General features: G+C 44.8%; 1 protein-coding gene across 1 annotated transcript in view; it reads right to left on the reverse strand.

Annotated features, from left to right (window-relative positions):
• Positions 1-19,077, reverse strand: part of GLS2 (glutaminase 2) — a 156,598-nt gene that overhangs the window by 51,132 nt on the left and 86,389 nt on the right. The window contains exons 6-7 of the mRNA XM_075337011.1: positions 18,081-18,244; positions 9,408-9,466 (exon numbers count right to left, since the gene is read on the reverse strand). Coding sequence (XP_075193126.1) covers positions 9,408-9,466; positions 18,081-18,244 — 223 coding nt within the window. The remainder of the gene's footprint in view (positions 1-9,407; positions 9,467-18,080; positions 18,245-19,077) is intronic.

Genomic DNA, 19,077 nt, shown 5'->3' on the forward strand with positions numbered 1-19,077 from the left:
CCTGCCCTCTGTGGCAGCACCATGCCCCCTGTCACTATCCCCTGCGACCGGGGTTCCAGCTCCTTCCAGGCCAGGCCAACGTCTGGCACCAGGACAGGTACAGGAACCCAGCTCCGCAACGTGACCTTGCTTGTCACTGCTCACTGGCACTCTCCCTACTCAACTGACACTTCTGGTCCTCCTTCTACCTCCCCTCCATCTAGGTGGCTCTATTCCCCTCAAACTGTCAAACTGCCCAATGGGTGTTTGGTGGGTGTGGTGCAGAGTGTTCCTCAGGATTTGTGTTTAACTGGTCTTAGCAACACCAAGGTGACAGGACCCGTAACCAAGGAGGAGTGGGAAACCATGCATAAGGGCAGACTGCACAGTACCCCTATGACGACCTGATAGGCCAGGGCGTCACACATGTTGTAGAGGTTAGAGTCTGACTGATTAATTGAGTCTGTGGACAGGAGTCTTTTATACAGGTGACAATTTATAATTATTGATAGGCGAACCCGAACTGTAAAGTTCAGTGTCCGTACCAAACACATGGTGTTCGTGCACACGAACACGAGCTTTCTGGGACGTTCGTGTTACAGTTCGTGTAACCATTCGGGTCCAGGAGCTGTTAAAAAAAAAAGCCTGTTATTAAAAAAAACATTCTGATCATACTTACAGGTCCCACCACGTCCTGCAGACTCTGTCTCCCAGCGCTTCTGCTAACGCGTCCATCCGATTATTGCTTTTCCCCCCCGATAAGCACCTCTTGCTAAAAGGACCTGCCGTGACCGTGACGTCATATCTATGTGACCAGTCACGTGTGAATGTTGTATTACCTCATTGGCTACAGACTGGTCACGTGAGTATGACGTCATCACAGGTCCTGGCACCCAGTGACGCGAGTGTCATCGCATCACCGCGCACAATCTCCCAACAGCAGCGGGTCAGCTGCATGTATTTCCACAGCTGAGGCGCTGCTGTCGGGAGAGTGGGGTGATGCACTGCGAGACTGCACAAGTCATCCCCTCACTGTCAGCCTGCTGCATCGCTTTCACCAGAAGGATGTAGCAGGCTGACATGGCTCAATGTTCTTCTCACTGTGTATAAACTGTGTCTGTGCACATTGATGAAGCAGAGTTGACTTTGCTCTTTGCTTCTCACTGTGTATAGACTGTTTGTGCACAGTGATGAAGCTGACATAGCTGTCCCTGTGGATTATGTTGGACTAAGGATTTTTTTTATAATAAAGGTAGAGTCTCTAAATGTTTTTTGTTTTATTTCTAATAAAAAAAAAATTCTCTGTGTTGTATTTTTTTTACTGTTTCCTAGAAATTCACGGTGGCCATGTCTAATTTGGCGTGACACCATGAATTTCGGGCTTAGTACCATCGGAGAATACAAAGATGGTATTAACCCCTTTATTACCCAGCGAGCCACCGCTATCACGGCCGCTGGACGAGCCGGGTAAAGCGCCTGGAAATGGTGCTAATAAACAATGCGCCATTTCCAGGGGCGGCTGCGGGCTGCAGAGAATTCCAGCCCCCAGCTGTCTGGGTTTACCTGATTGGCGATCAAAATACAGTGGGAGCCCACGCATTTTTTTTTTTTTAATTATTTTTTTAAATAAAAAAATTGAATGGGCTTGCCTGTATTTTGATCGCCAGCCAAGGAAACACCAGGCACATGGGGGTGGCAGCCCGTAGCCGTCTGCTTTATCTGCACTGAAAATCAAAAATACCGCTGAGCGCTACGTCATTTTTTTAATGATTTATTTATTTTTACAGTATTGTGATGTCAGGCAATCAAAATACAGGGAAGCCCATTTTTTTTAGTTATTTAAATAAATAATAATAAAAAAAAAATGTGGGCTCCCGCTGCATTTTTAGTATTGCTAGCTAAGGGTAATCCAAGCAGCTACTGGCTGTTAACCCCCACTGCTTGCTGTTACCTTCACTGGCAATGGGATATCCAGGGAAGCATTTTTTTAATTTTTTTTTAAGTTTTTTGCCAAAAAACTAAAAAAAAAAAATGATGTGGGCTTTGCCACATTTTTGCATGCTAGCCAGGTACAGCAAGCAGGTACGAGCTGCCCCCAACCCCCAGCTGCTTATTTGTACCCGGTTGGGAATTAAAAATATAGGGAAGCCCTTTTTTTAACTTAATGAATTTCATGAAATAATTAAAAAAAAACAAAAAAATGACATGGACTTCGCCCCATTTTTGTGTCCAGCCAGGTACAACTAGGCAGCTGGAGATTGGAATCCGCAGCGTAGGTTGGGCCAAGCTTTCTGGGCCCCTCCGCTGATAATTGTAGTCCGCAACCGCCCCAGAAAATGGCGCTTTCATAGAATCAATCATGTATCCAACTCTTCCAGTGGCCTTGGTGATGGGTGGCACGCTGAGTAATAAGGGATTAATACTAGCTTTGTTTTACTAGCTAGTATTAAGCCAGAGATTCTTAATGTCAGGCAAGTTTGACCCGGCCATTAAGAATTCAATAAAGGGTTAAAAAAAAGACACCACACAGAGAAAAAATACTTTAATAGAAATAAATACACAGACACACTTAGAGACTCCATGTTTACTACTCCCTCTACCCCTCCACAATCCTGGTCTTCTGTCTTTTTTCTTCTTCAACCCTTGCAGCTCTGTTACATCAGACAGCACTGCATGGGAGGAAGAACGCTGCTGCTCCCGTGCAGTCTAATCACTCAGTGAGTGAGTAGAGGCTGCGGCTTGGTAAGTGGTGATGTCACCGCTGCCACTGTTGCAATAGTAACCTGACAGGCGGGTTACTATGGCAATGGTGATCTCCGATCACCTGATTCCCAGAGCCGCGATTCACCAGCTGTGGCAGCCGGTCCCTGCATGTGGGCTGACTCTGTAAAGAGTGCCGACATGCAGGGACGGGAAGCCGACCATGTGCCAGAGCATCTCGCCGGTAAACGGCACTCGCCGAGTATACTGAGTACGGAGATGCTCAGACGAGCACCGCGTACTGGAGAGATACACTGAAAGGAGCTGGCATGACGTCATAGCCATGTGACCAGTCTGTAGCCAATGAGATAATACACTTGTGACTGGTCACATGCTATGACGTCACGGAAGGTCCTATCATCAGTGCTGGTTACCGGGAGGGCAGAGCGATGATCGGAAGGAGAAGCGGTGGGACACAGAGTCTGCAGGACGCATCGCGGGACCTGTAAGTATAATGACAATGTATATTATTAACTGTATTCTTTATTTTACAGCCCCCCCGCCCCATCCCATAACGGTAAAGTCCAAGTTCGGTGTTCGAATGCAAGCTCGCGTTATATCAGAACCCGAACTTTACAAAACGTTTGGGCGAGTCTCTCGAACACCGAACATCGGTTGATTAGTAACTTCTAACTGGTCTGTAGGAGCCAGAACTCTTAATGGTTGGTAGGGGATCAAATACTCATTTCTCTCTGCAAAATGCAAATTTAAATAATTTATACAATGTGATTTCCTGGATTTTGTTTTGGATTTTCTATCTCTCACTTTTAAAATTAACCCACCCTTCAAATTATAGACTGTTCATGTCTTTGTCAGTGGGCACTTACAAAATCAGCGTTCAGGGATCAAATAATTATTTCCCCCACTGTATATGCTAAATTATACTTTGCAAAAACTCTACTACGAGCATGAGCTGGGTGTCACTTTAATGTGATGCAATTCTCTCACATTTGAAAATCGAATCACAGCTGAGGAGAAGATGGCGAACTTAATTTCTCCATCTTCTCCATTGTTTGTCACCGCGTATATCAGATGACATACGAGTGCAGTACGATGTTTCATACACATCCATAGACTTGTATGGGTGCGCGTGATCCACCATACGCTGCCAATCGCAGCATGCAGCAATTTTTCTTCTCATGCCGAATTGGCATGAGAAGAAATGTCACTAATCAACACTGCTCCATAGTATAATATTGGAGAAAGTGCTATCAGATAAAACATTGAACAGCACTCATCCAAGTTATACGGGGGTGTGAGCGAGTCCTTATTGTGACTCTCTTGTAGTCAGTCCGTATCCCCAACTAGTGATTCTTCTTCATCATCATCACATCACATCACCATCACCATCACCATCATCTTTCCATCTTCTTTCTCCCGTTGCTTCCTTGCGTCAATAGTTAACCATACGTGAGCCCCAGGAAGCATGTGTCCAGTCGTATGTTTTTGTAAATTCAACTCCCAGATGTCCAAGGCCATCACAATAGCTGACATAACACGAGGATTTTATGGCCTTTTGCAAAATGGTGGTGTGCCCTCAGCTTGATTAAAAAATACATAGCTACCATTATTTCTTTAATAAAGATATCCCTGCTTTGTACTCTCACATAACATAAACCATTGGCCTCTGCTTGAAATTGACATTGGGCACCATTGAAGGCAGCAATTATGGCCAGGGACTTTACATGTCTTTTATGGTCCATTGTGTCAATGTTTTAATTGGTGCCAAGGCACTACCATAAACAGGCCAGGTATTTACTGGTGACTCCTCCGCACTAGGCGATGATTACGCAACTCCCCAACATCCTTCTCAATGGACATCTCCACGTCCCCAACAGCAAAAAGGGCAGAAGAACATTATCAAATGTCACACTGGATGGGTCATTGTCAACTACAGCTGGGCAACTTAGTAAGTAACAATGCCAGAAATATCTCAGCTGCCATGTATCTAGGCTTGGTCCTTTGCGAATGTTCTCAATTTCTGTTGGTACGATAGCCCCTCCATATTTTCAAACAAAAAAATCATGGACTTCAATGACAATTTTCATTACCATCATCCTCATTTTTAGTGAATACAAGAAGTGTCTTGGGATCCATTGGTTTTAGTTCCCCAGCTCTTAAAAGCTGTTTGTTTTTCTCAAAATAAAATTCACTGACAGACTTCCATAACTACAATTTTCATCCTCATTTTTTTAGTATTTTATATGCATCAAGTGGTGCAAGACCCTGTGTAGGATTGGGCCCCTGAGCAGGCCTATGCACAAAAGGAAAAACATTTTTTCAAACAAAAATTCATGAGCTTCCACGACTGAAACTTTTGTTACCATCATTGTAATATTTTATAAAAATTAAGATTTTTTTTCTTTGATCGGTGTGAATACCTTGGTGGAACTCAGTGAAGAATTGGACAAAATTGGGCACAAACCCCCCCCCCCCCCCCCACAAAACAAACGAACAAAAATTAATGGGCTTCAGTAACTGCAATTTACATTGTCATTTTTTGTTAAAATTAGGATTTGCTGTGTTTCAACTGGAGTGAATTCCTCTAGGAGAACCCTGGGCAGGTTTAGGCACCAGCTCAAGGCTCGGCATGAAAGGCAAAAAAATAAATGTCAAACAAAAATTAATGGGTGTCCTTAATTACAGCCTACAGCTGTAGATCACTGCCAGCCCTGTAAGTCCTGATCCTGAGGCCAATTGTTCCTCCCCTTTCTCCAAGGGCCATAACATTTTTCTCATTGGCATAGTGATACGTGTGTTTGCTTTTTGCAGGATGAGTTATAGTTTTGAATGTCATTTTACCATACAATGCACTGGAAAATGAAAAAAATTCCAATTGTGGTGAAATTGTGGGAAAAAAGAAGCCTTTTTACTACATCCATGGTGCCTTAAAGTCACATGGGATTATTAATTTCCAGATCAGTAGAATTATTTTATTTTCCATCGATGGAGCTGTGTGAGGGCTGTTTTCTTACTTTTTTTTTTGCATGGCGAACTGACATTTTTATTGGCGATTTTTATTTTCAGAAAAATGTTTTTAGCACTTTCTATTACATTTTTTGGGGTGGAGTGGCAACAGGAAAAAATGGCAGTTTTGTTTGGATTTTGCTTCACTTACTGTATGGATTAAAATAAAAACACACATTTTAATAGAATGGACTTTGCGGTGGTAGCGATACCAAATATGTTTATTTATTTCGTTTCTTTGTTTTTAAGTATCCCAAAAAACTTTTATGGGTCATTTTTGGGGTAATTTTTTGTATCATTAACTAACATTAATTACTCTAAAGTTGGTGACTGGTACGCTGTACCCTTTGTAACATGGCTTGAAATTTATACTTGACAGGGAGTTCATGTTATATAGATTATATGCAGTGATCTCATAATATACAGCAGTTCATCTGCATATATTTATATATAAACATACACACTTATAATTTAAAATGTTTTGGGGGAGCTTTACTAAGATGTACTAAATCTAAAATCTTTACTAAAATGTGTGGCAAAATAACTAACATACCGTACATTCGAGGAGTCCGATTTATCGTATTTTAGGCACTTTTTTAATGGTCTTTCTAGAAAATTTGGGGGGAAAAAAAATCAACAAAAGATGTTGTAAAAATAGTGTGTGGCTTAAAGGGAATCTGTCATCATGCTGCTATCAGATTGCATAGCAAAAACTTGATGTTGAGACAGAGACCCTGATTCCAGCGATATATCACTTAGTTTACTGGGTGCTGTAGCTGTGATAGAATCACAGTTTTCTCTAGTACAGATCTAGCACAGTACTGAACTGTGTATAACCCCACCCAATCAGTGGGAGGGACGTGGTTGGATCGGGAGGCACACTTAGGGTAAGTTCACACAGTGCGTTTCTCACGACGTTTTTTTGCGCAGTTTTCGGGTGTGTTTTTGCTCAGAAAACTGCATGACTTTGCTTCCCCAGCAAAGTCTATGAGTTTTCATTTTTGCTGTCTGCACACAGCGTTTTTTTTCAGCTGCGTTTTTGTGGTGCCACAAAAACGCAGCATGTCAATTATTCCCGCGTTTTTCACTGCGCTTTTCATCCATTGAGTGCAATGGGATGTTGAAAAACGCAATGAGAAACGCAAATAGCTGCGTTTTGGTGCGTTTCTAAGACCAAAAACGCAGCTATAAAACGCAGGAGGTGGGTAGTAAGGTGACATGTACAGCAAGAGGATTCCTTCTGTCAGTAAACACAGAAGCGTGAATCCTCCCGGTACCGTCACCGCCGCTTCCACCTCCCATCCTGTGCATGTATGCTGCCATGCGGCGCCATGTTCGGGCAGGAGGTGGAAGCGGCTGCGAAATCAAAAGTGAACAGTAGAAAAAAAAAAAGTCATACTCACCTGTCTGCAGACTCCCGGTGCCATGCCCGATCCCAGATCCTCCTCTCGGTACCGCTGCTCCGGGTGTGTGCAGTCTCCCTGGGTACATATGCCTGCAAGATGCAGGACCTGGCGATGGATCACCTGATGCAGTCACCTGACGCGTCAGCTGATCGTAAGTCTCGGGCTGACGCCAGCGGCCGGCCGGTTTAACCTATCAGCGAATGCGTCAGGAGACTTCATCCCTGATTACCGGCAGATCCTGCAGCGATCGGACGGGATCAGACTCCTCCAGGAGCTGCCGGTAAATCAGCACATAAGTGAGTATTTTATTTTTTTTTTTTTTTTGCACCGATGCATCTGCTGATTGTATAAATGGCTTTTATGCAATCAGCTGATGTGTGATGTGATTCAGGCACTTGATCCTGACACATCATCTGATCGCTTTGCCTTCCAGCAAACCGATCAGATGATATTGGATCCGGATTGGACGGCGCGGGACCCTGACCCAGGATTACTGCAGAGGGGGGTGCTTTATTTCAATAAAGATGGAGTCACTAATTGTGTTGTGTTTTATTTCTAATAAAAATATTTTTCTGTGTGTTGTGGTTTTTTTATCTTTACTAGAAATTCATGGTGGCCATGCCTAATATTGGCGTGACACCATGAATTTCGGGCTTAGGGCCAGCTGATAATATACAGCTAGCCCTAACCCCATTATTACCCAGTGAGCCACCCGGCATCAGGGCAGCTGGAAGAGTTGGATACAGCGCCAGAAGATGGCGCTTCTATGAAAGCACCATTTTCTGGGGTGGCTGCGGACTGCAATTCGCAGCGAGGGTGCCCAGAAAGCATGGGCACCCTGCACTGTGGATTCCAATCTCCAGCTGCCTAGTTGTACCCGGCTGGACACAAAAATTAGGCGAAGCTCACGTCATTTTTTTTATTATTATTTCATGAAATTCATGAAATAATTAAAAAAAAAAAGGGCTTCTCTATATTTTTGGTTCCCAGCCGGGTACAAATAGGCAGCTGGGGGTTGGGGGCAGCCCGTACCTGCCTGCTGTACCCGGCTGGCATACAAAAATATGGCGAAGCCCACGTCATTTTTTTTTGTTTGGGGGGGGCAAAGAAATCCTGCATACAGTCCTGGAAGGAGGATGCTGAGCCTTGTAGGTCTGCTCCCCCTGACTCTCCCTCCAGCATACAGTCCTGGATGGAGCATGCTGAGCCTTTTAGTTCTGCAGCTGCTGTCTGCTCTCCTGCATACACTATTGGATGGAGTATGCTGAGCCTTGTAGTTCTGCAGCTGTCTGCTCTCCTGCATACACTAGTGGAGAATGAAGAACATATTGAAGAAGGAAATGACATCAGACCTTTTTTTTTTTTTTGTTCACTGATAAAAAACGCATAAAGACGCAGTGAGCAAAAACGCAGCAAAACGCAGAAAACGCACATTTTTTTCCGCGTTTTTTTTCCGCGGGTGCGTTTTTTTGCGGTTTTTGCCGCAAAAAACGCACAAAAACGCAGCGTCAAAAAAACGCAGTGTGTGAACCTAGCCTTAAGGGTGCTTTATACGAGACAATCTATCATGCGATAGATCGTCGGGGTCACGGTTTTTGTGACGCACATCCGATATCGGGCTGTGTGACCCCCTCCGAGCGACGCAGTATCGCTCACAAATCGTGAGTCGTGTACTCGTCGCTTGATTTCATAATCTCGTTTAATTAAAATGGCGCCGGTTGCTCATCGTTCCCGGGGTAGCACACGCAGCTCCGTGTGACACCCCGGGAACGATGAACAGCAGCTAACCTCTGTCCCGCGGCACCCACCGGCTAAGCGGAAGGAAGGAGGTGGGTGGGATGTTAAAGTCTCGCTCATCTCCGCCCCTCCGCTTCTATTGGCCGGCGGCTGTGTGACGTCGCTGTGACGCCGAACGTCCCTCCCACTTCAGGAAGTGGACGTTCGCCGCCCACAGCGAGGTCGTCCAGAAGGTAAGTACGTGTGACGGGGGTTAAACGAGTTTGTGCGCCATGGGCAGCGATTTGCCCGTGACGCAAAAACGACGGGGGCGGGTACGATCGATTGTGAAATCGCGGAATCGGTCGTCCCATGTAAAAGCAGGCTTTAGTTCTCCAGTGATAATCTCCTGCTGTTAAAACACTGATTTTATTTAAACAGCAAAACACAAAATAAGTGATACAATGCCAGAATCAGGGTCTCTGACCCTACATCATGCTCCTCTCAAATGACATAATAAAAACCTGCTGACAGATTCCCATATTCTATAATCTACATAAGAAAAACTTTTATACTCACTTTGATCAAGGAACAATTAACAATCGCTCCCGCATTCACCATAGGGTTGTGTGGTTTTCCTAATAAAAAGAATACATATAAATTTGTGGTTAGAGTAAATGTTAGAATAAGTTTCCATTATTCAGTCGTGTCCGGTCTGATTTTTAAACTTGAGATAAACACAACTAATGCAAAGTTGTGTTCTTTGTGCAGCCGCCTGGTGCCCATAGCCAGATTAGAGAGCTGCATTTATCAAGTATCGGACTGAAAACCAACCTAGCGCTAAAACTGATGCGTCAACTGAAAGGGAATGAGCTCATAAAAAAGTACCAAAGCAGTTCCCACATCAGTCAGTCATTCTCAAGTGTTTCTGTATCACACTGTAAAGAAAAAAGCCTGATGGCCAGATAAGGAAACAAGGCTTAAGGGGTGCTTCACACACAGCGAGATCGCTGCTGAGATCGCTGCTGAGTCACGTTTTTTGTGACGCAGCAGTGACCTCATTAGCGATCTCGCTGTGTGTGTCACTGAGCAGCGATCTGGCCCCTGCTGTGAGATCGCTGCTCGTTACACACAGCCCTGGTTCGTTTTTTTATTGTTGCTCTCCCGCTGATAAGCACACATCGCTGTGTGTGACAGCGAGAGAGCGACGAAATTAAGTGAGCAGAGAGCAGGAGCCGGCATCTGGCAGCTGCGGTAAGCTGTAACCAGGGTAAACATCGGGTAACCAAGGTGGTTACCCGATATTTACCTTCGTTACCAGCCTCCGCCGCTCTCACGCTGCCTGTGCTGCCGGCCCCTGCTCTCTGCACATGTAGCTGCAGTACACATCGGGTTAATTAACCCGATGTGTACTGTAGCGAGGAGAGCAGGGAGCCAGCGCTAAGCAGTGTGCGCGGCTCCCTGCTCTTTGCACATGTAGTGACGTTATGATCGCTGCTGCGTCGCTGTGTTTGACAGCTAAGCAGCGATCATAACAGCGACATACAAGGTCGCTGTTGCGTCACAGAAAATGGTGACGTAACAGCGATGTCGTTCTCGCTGTTGCTATGTGTGAACCCAGCTTAAGACATCTTTAAGGATAATCTTTTACATTTCATTACATTCATGTTTGAGTCCAGCAGGGTGGTGTGACGCCCTGGGCAAGCCAGGGGTCACAGGTAATGACACCACCACACCCTACACCCCGGATAGGTACACCAAAGCTAAACCAGAAACCTTTTGTTGCCTTCCTCTAGGGGCTGATGTCCACACCAGGGGGTGGGCCAGGCGGTTGGCTCCGCCCACCGAGGAGTTCACAGTCCTGGAGGCGGGAAAACCAGGAGTTGAAGGGAGAAAGAGTTTGAAGTGGTAGAGGAGCAAGTGAGAGGAGTTGAAGTGAAGGAGAAAGTGACAGTTTGGAAAGCCTGAAGTTGGTCCGGGTGTGTGCCCCGGACTGAGACAGCAAGGTTAGCAGACGGTGGTGACCATCTGCAGGAGAGGCTGATCGGAGGTTGCCGAAAGGACCGTGGACGGGTGGTGGCCCGGCGGTACCGGACCGGTATACAAGGAGAAGCCAGCACTATTGGCAGGGGCCTTTCGGATCCCGGCAAGGCTAGGAGTCGCCGTGAATTTGCCAAATCCGTCAGTGAAGGGGACCTCCGGGTCTCCCAACAACTAAGTCCCGATTGAAGGCAACAGTCCAACCGTAGGAGAGAGACACCGCCACCGCCAAGGCACAAGTTTCTCAGGGCCAGCGCCTGCGGGCACAGAGGGGCTCCTCCGGCCCATATCCAAGTCGGGGAGCGGGTTACCGGTGGGAACCCATCGCTACCAACATTACACTAGGTGCAGGGACAGAGACCGTCACCGCCATCTACCGGGGAAAAGCAACAGCAGCCGTCCGTGGGAACTGTCTTTCCAGCCGTGTGTTTTACCGAGAACTGTGTCAACGTCTCAGGCTGAGTGAGTACCACCGTGCCGTGCGGCACAGCGCTACCCCCGCGACCCTGCACCTCACCAGGCCCCACACCTGGCCTGCCATCCATCCCTACCCCATCACCGGGCCCCGGGACAACCAACCCCCCTACCCACGGAGGGGAGGAATAACAACAAAGCTGCTCCCTGTCACCGCTACCGGGATCCCTATACAGAGCAGCGGTGGTGTCCACACAATCACCACAACCGTGGGTGGCGTCACGGACAACAATAAATCCCCAAAACCAACCCCCTTTTCACTCACGGGTGAGGAGCGCCGCTCGAGTCCCCGGGATCCGGCCCATCGCTCGAGCCACCGAGCAGCAGCGGCCGCAGCAGCAGCGGCAGCCGGACCCGAGCAGTGGGAGAGCGCGGCGTCCCCTCCTCCGCCCGCGACAGTGGCACTACAGAGCAGGAGCAGCTTCTTCTAACCAACAAGATTGTCATTCTCAAGGTCACTCTAAGGTAGTCAAATATTCGGGGAAAAGGAATAGCGGGAGGAAGGATTGGTGACAAAAAAGTACTGGGTGTGATGTGATCACGTGACTTCCGGTGGTTGTCATGGTAGCACAGGGTCATGTGATGACTCCTGTACCACACATGAATTACTTTCGGTTTCACTCGGCCCGGAGCCGAATGAAGCAGAAAGTGAGTGTATCTGCGGCTTACAGTTGTATAGCTGTGATCATCAGATAGGGCAGAGCGATCGGATTGTTGACCCATATAGCCCCCTAAGGGGACTAGTAAAATTTAAAAAAAAAGTAAAAAAAAAGTTTAAAAAAAAAAAACCTAAAAGTTCAAATCACCCCCCTTTCGCCCTATTGAAAATGAAAGGATTAAAAAAAAAAAGAAAAAATATACACACATTTGGTATCACCGCATTCAGAAATGCCCGATCTATCAAAATATAAAATCAATTAACCCAATCAGTAAACTGCGTAGGAGCAAAAAAATTCCAAACGCCAAAATTAAGTTTTTTTGTCGCCACAACTTTTGCACAAAATGCAATAACAGGGTATCAAAACGTAGCATCTGCGCAAAAATGGTACCGTTACAAAGTCAGCTCGAGACACAAAATAATAAGCCATCACTGAGCCATAGATCCCGAAAAATGAGAACGCTACGGGTCACGGAATATGGCATAAAACGTGCGCCACTTTTTTTTGGACAAATGTCCGATTTTTTTTTAACCCTTTATATAAAAGTAAACCTATCATGTTTGTTGTCTACGAACTCGCACTGACCTCAGGCATCACACCCACACATCGGTTTTACCATATAGTAAACACAGTGAATAAAATCTCAAAAACGATAGTGCTATCGCACTTTTTTTGCAATTTTTCTGCATTTGGAATTTTTTTTACCATTTTCCAGTACACTATATGGTAAAACTTATGGTTTCATTTAAAAGTACAGCTCGTTCCGCAAAAAACAAGCCCTCATATGACCATATTGACTGAAAAATAAAAAAGTTACGTCTCTCGGAAGAAGAGTGGCGAAAAAAACAAAACGGAAAGCGAAAAATCGTCCGGTCGTGAAGGGGTTAAAGGCATAGTACCCTTAGTGTATGTAAACTTTTTAATCTGCAGAAATGTAATAAAAATGCCTTAAAACATGACCAAAAGCGGGAAAGGTTTATTCTGATTCCATGTCAGATAGAGAGAAAAAACATTCATATGTGTCTTTTTAGATAGTGTATGCTAACTTTTGGTTTCAACTGTATATAGATAGATAATAGATAGATAAGCCAGTTTAGCTGCCTCGGAGAGTGCAGTGTCCAGCCTTTGTTATACATATTTGCTGTGAGTGCATATATTTACCTATATAATGTATATAACACTACATACAAGCTTGTTTCAGTCAGTGACAATAACTATAGCTCCATAGATCTATTATAGACCAGCAGACATTATTTTTCATTACAGCCATGCTACAATGTTAGTACCTTGGATTACCAGGTTACACCTTGTCATTAAAAACACGTGAAAGAGCCATATATCATAAATATCTGCGCTTCTCACACTGAGCCGGTTTTGATCGGCAGCCACATTTGGTTTAAGCTCCCCGCAGCTAGTTTGAGCTAAGTAAATGTTGTAATTGATGTGTAGTATAACATGCTGGGGCGGTGTCTGCCATTAGCGCCCATATGTACAGGCTTGTATCTATTTATGATACTACGTTCTCACGATTAATAGTGAGAATGTCTGCACCCAGTACATAAATTAGGTTGCTTCCGTTTTTTTTAACATGCTTATTTGACGCTGCGGTTTTTCTCTCGTTGAGCTTTGTTTTTGATACTTTCTCGTATTTGGCTTTGACAAAACTTTACTGATACAGCCTAGTGCGGATTACATGCGTTTTTGAACTTCTCCAGCAGCAGAACGCACTAAAAACAAGTGTGCATTATATTTTCAGCATCTAATGTGAATCTATGAGAAAAATCTGCACAGAAAACTCAGTGTACCTGCAGAAGAAATGGAGATATTGTGGATTTCAAACCCGCCCCGCAGCTCAGTTTACGCTGAGTACAAAAGAAGCCCAGTGTGCAGGAGATGACTAGAAATCCCATCCACTTTGCTGGAACTCGAAGACACTGCGTTTTTGGTGTGGGGCATAATATAAGAAAACTCTCCTGGCCGCTTTTGTATTTCCAAGCCATTCACCTCCTTCTAAGGCTCTGCAGTAGAACAATACAATGTGTTTCAGCCAGTAGCGTAGCCGGAAGTGGGGGGCCTACCACTACTCTGAACTATAAATGGGGTGCTGCCAATACTGATATACTGTAGTTAAGCTCTGTGGTAGAGCACTCCACTCTCCTGGAACCTGTGGTCTATAGAACAGCAGGGTTGCGTCTAGAAAGGAGTTGGTCCTGTGAGTGGATGATGTCACAGGAAGGGGCGGAGCCTCCTCCCGCAAAGCTAATGGCAGTGCGCAGCGTTGTGCTGTGGCTGCTGGTGTGGTGAGGCTGTGGAGAGGTTAAACTCTCCACAGCCTCACCACACCAGCAGCCACAGCACAATGCTGTGCACTGCCATCAGCTTTGCGGGAGGAGGCTCTGCCCCTTCCTGTGACATCATCCACTCACAGGACCAACTCCTAAACTAGAGGGCTGAACTGCTGTATAATGGAGCCATGTTCTTTTAATACATAGGGCTAAGTGTGAGTGATCTGAGCCAGTGTTTTCAGGGCACAGATAAATGGATGTTCCCAAATGGGGCTTCAAGTTGAATGAATAGACAGGAAAGGTGCTGCATACTGGGAAGGTTGAACATGGAAGGGGGGGATTTTGCATTAGTGGAGCTGCTTGGGGAAAGAGGTGATTTTGAATGTGTGGGGCTGCATGCTGGGGAGCTGTACAGGAAAGCAGGCGATGTTGCTCCCATAGAGCACCATAGGAAGTAGGTTGATGTTACTTGGCTGGCGCTACATGCTGCAGGACTGATGTTACATGCATGGTGAAGGGTGAAGTTATGCCCAGAGGACTGCATGCTACGAAGGGAGGAGACTATATTGTTATGCACTGACCAAGATGCCAGCGCACACACAGGACATCAGGGTTGCAGTGCGATGACATCATCATGCTGTGACCCGGATGTCCTGTGCCTGCATTAGTGCTATGACAGCACCTTGACTGTGGGGGCATCATAAACAATGGGAGACCTTCATATAGTGTGGGGGCTCTCATACATTGTAGGGACTTTTGTGGGCGCCCTCATAAAGTGTGGGGGCCATTATAAAGTTTAAGTGATAACACTGGAGCTATAATACAGTTTGGGGGCCAATGTAAGGGACATTATACAGTTAGGGAGCTATCGTACGGTCATTAAACAGTTTAAGGCCTACTGTGGGGGCCATCATACAATCTATGGACATCTGCAGGGATCCTCATGAACTGTGGGAGCCATTACACAGTGTGGGAGATAATGTAGAGATCATTATTAAGTTTTGGGTCTACTGTGGGGCCATCATACAGTTTGAGGGCTAATGTGGGGGCCATCTTAAAATGTGGAGACAACTATGGGGGCCATTATATAGAGTGGTGGCCATTATACAGTATTAGTTTTACTGTGAAGGTCATTATACTGGGTATAGGGGAGATATGGGGGCATTATACTGTGTGTATCAGAATGGTAGGCTCATCATACTGTGTCTAGGGGGGCTGTGGGCCCATCATTCTGTGTCTAAGGGAGCTGTGGGGACATCATACTCTGTATAAGGGAGTTGTGGGCACACCATACTGTGTATAGAGGATCTGTACATTGTCTGAGTCCCCCATTCTTAAATGGTAAGTAGGCACTTAAGAAGCATTATTGTTTTAGAAGCACTCAAAGAATTGTGACAGCCAAAGGTACAAAATGAGGGCACTGTTTTCTAGGGCACTTGCACAGGGAATTAATGTTTTCTAGGGGACAAATTTACTATCTAGAGGGCAGAAAGGAGGCATTATTATTATTATTATTATGTAAGGGACACAGTTGTGGCATTATTATGTGGGGCAGTAAGGGGGCACTGTTATTGTACCAGCAGCAGGTGCAATAATAGGAACACATATAGGACCAGCTCAGCATTAGACTTTCAGCAGGATTAGGAGTTTGTGCATGTTTGGAATACATGGTGACGGTGCTGGGAATGTGAGAAGTGAAATCTGTCTTTGTTGTAATCTCAGAGACGTGACTGGAAGAAGTTGTCATGTTGGTCTGGGCCAAATGGAAAAGATGGGAAAAGTGAACGACTCCATAAGAAAGAACGTCAGCTGTAAGTCATTATCTATAACTGTACTATAGTCACTTGTATATTCTGCAGGACTGTGGTACCTACCACTATATATACTGTAGATAATGCTGAATTTACACGTCAATTATTTTTTTGTTTACAAAACCACAGATTTTTATCCATTTTTGGTTTGTGTGTTCATTTCTATCAATATGTTTAGCGGTTTTCTTTTCTAAGGAAAGATGAAGGTTTCGCAAACTAAAGGGTGCTTTACAGGTTGCCACATCGCTAGCGATTGCTAGCGATGTTGCGAGCAATAGCACCCGCCCCGTCGTTCCAGCGATATGTGGTGATTGCTGCCGTAGCGAACATTATCGCTACGGCAGCGTCACACGCACATACCTTGTCAGCGACGTCTCTGTGACCGCCGAACAATCCCTCCCTCAAGGGGGAGGTGTGTTCGGCGTCATAGCGATGTCACTGCGGCGTCACTAATTGGTCAGCCAATATAAGCGGAGGGGCGGAGATGAGCGGGACGTAACATCCCGCCCACCTCCTTCCTTACGCATTGCCGGTGGACGCAGGTAAGGAGAGGTTCCTCGTTCCTGCGGTGTCACACATAGCGATGTGTGATGCCGCAGGAATGACGAACAACATCGTACATGTGGCAGCAGCAACGATATTAAGGAAATGAACGACAAGTCAACGATCACCGTTTTTGAACGATTTTGTGCTCGATCGTCGCTCATTACTGTTACACGCTGCGATGTCGCTACCGGCGCCGGATGTGCGTCACTAACAACGTGACCCCGACAATACATCGGTAGCGATGTCGCAGCGTTTAACGCACCCTTTAGTCTAGCAGCCAGTTATTGAAAAATGGACAGCATTAGGGTGCAGCATCTGTGTGTTGTCATTTTTTTCAAGGACCCATTCATTTCAATAAGAGGCAAATTTTATTTTCAAAACATACCAAAATTGGACATGTCTCAGCTCCTCTTATGGACCGTCAGTTATTTCCTGTTTGTCTATCTGCCATTTGTTAAACAAAACTGATAGTTTGTACATGTACATGAAACGTGGACTTGTAAATGGAGCCTCATGAGTTTTGCAATCAACCATCTATAACGATGATGATGCCACTGGGTTCACAACATCAAAACAAATATACTACTATGTCTAATACAGGCATTGCGGAATACTCCTTATAATTACCCCATAATTACAGATGGGTAATATTTCTTCTAAACTACTATTTGTGCAAGCAGACACATCAATTAATCACTGCTGTAAAACATGTTTTAGTACAAGTTAATACTTTACATTTTAACTCTTTAACAATGCTGTAGTACATTCCAAAACATTAAATACCTTTATTAATGAGCAAATAAAAGCCTTAAAGGGAGCCTGAAACCCCCAAATACCAACTGAACTGAATAAACATTAATATAGGGGAAGTAATCCCTATAAAAATCCTACCAGGCAAATACAGTTTAAAGGGAACCAACCAGCAGGATTTCCACATCTAAAGTAAGGGCAGTGCCATACTGAAATGAGTGGCATGTGCATGGTGATGAGACTTTGTGGGCTGGGTCTTCAGTAATGGTCCCTCCCCTGGCTGCCTGCGTCCCCTGTATTTAAATTTATCCCCTCTGCCATTGCGATTAACACTATAGCCGGCGCATGCGCAGTATTATTTTCATGTTTTTCTTTAACTCTTCAATAAATTTGCACAGGAATCAGCACATGCGTGCACCGAGATTTCGGTGGCATTTTATTGAAGACACTGAGTGGCGACAGCGCATGCGTAAATTTGTTATCAGCGCATGCGCCGCCGTTCATACTCAAATCTACTTTTTTTTCCTACTAGTCAGGCACCTTGGCCAGACTGGACAATTGTGGACAACTAGTTAAATTCAGACCAGTCACATATACATCTATTTATTAAGATGCGTTTTAGATTTGTAAATTACAATACATATTGCCTAGACTCATCATGAATTCCATACAAAGCAGACCTCTTACCTTGTTGGTTAAGTGAAAGCTTGTTAAATCGAAGACCACTGGGCTCTTTGCCAACATGCTGATGCACATAGCCTGTTCCCAGGTCATTCACAGCGATGGCATACTTTAATGGCTTCACACATGACTGCAAACATAATGGGATCTCAGTATCTCCTACTGAATACCTTAAAGCAGAGAACATAGTTTCATAAATAAAAAAAAATGTTATAATGTAACTGCATGGAATATACTGTATATCTATTAATAAACCATAGCCAGACATAGAGCATGCAACATTTTGACACATTGGAACAGACCAAAATAAACAGCCAAAACCCTGAGACTTTGTTTGTGCATTTCATATTTCCCTGTAGGCTTTCATATGACGTCTGGCAGCAATGTTTGTGGGCAAGAAAAACACAAGAGTCATGTACAAGTCTGATCTGTGTTTTTCATGGATAGAACACGTACCCATTATAGTCTACGGGGCTGTTCACCTGTCCATATTCTCTTGCAGACTGAGTATTCTGCATCCTGGCGACATGTCTATTTTAAATCCGAGTCATGGATCCAAATTACCCATACAAGTCTATGGGTACATGAAGCTCACGGACAGTGCACATGGCACCAGGATGTATCTAGTTGTTCACCGGGACCAAATTATGGTACAAACACATAATGTGAATGAGCATAGTAATAGTAAAAAGTATTCAAATGTTTAAATGAAAAAAAAAAAAAAAAGATACTGACCCTACAGTGAATCACAGCACAAAGTTGCTCCAAACACTAATTCCAAATTATTTATTTCAACTTATTATGCAATATCCAAAGGACACAGTATTTGTTGGAGGCCAAATGAATCAACAGTGTGCATCAAATGAGGTTTTTAAATGGAAAGTTTAAACGGAACCTGTCACCAGATTTGTCCCTTATAAACTGCGACCACCACCTGTATGTCCTTATATACAGCATTCTAGAATTCCAAACCGCTCTGTATAACAAAAAATAGCTGGTCTCG

The sequence above is a fragment of the Anomaloglossus baeobatrachus genome, chromosome 2, assembly GCF_048569485.1.
Source record: "Anomaloglossus baeobatrachus isolate aAnoBae1 chromosome 2, aAnoBae1.hap1, whole genome shotgun sequence".
Classification (NCBI taxonomy): domain Eukaryota; kingdom Metazoa; phylum Chordata; class Amphibia; order Anura; family Aromobatidae; genus Anomaloglossus; species Anomaloglossus baeobatrachus.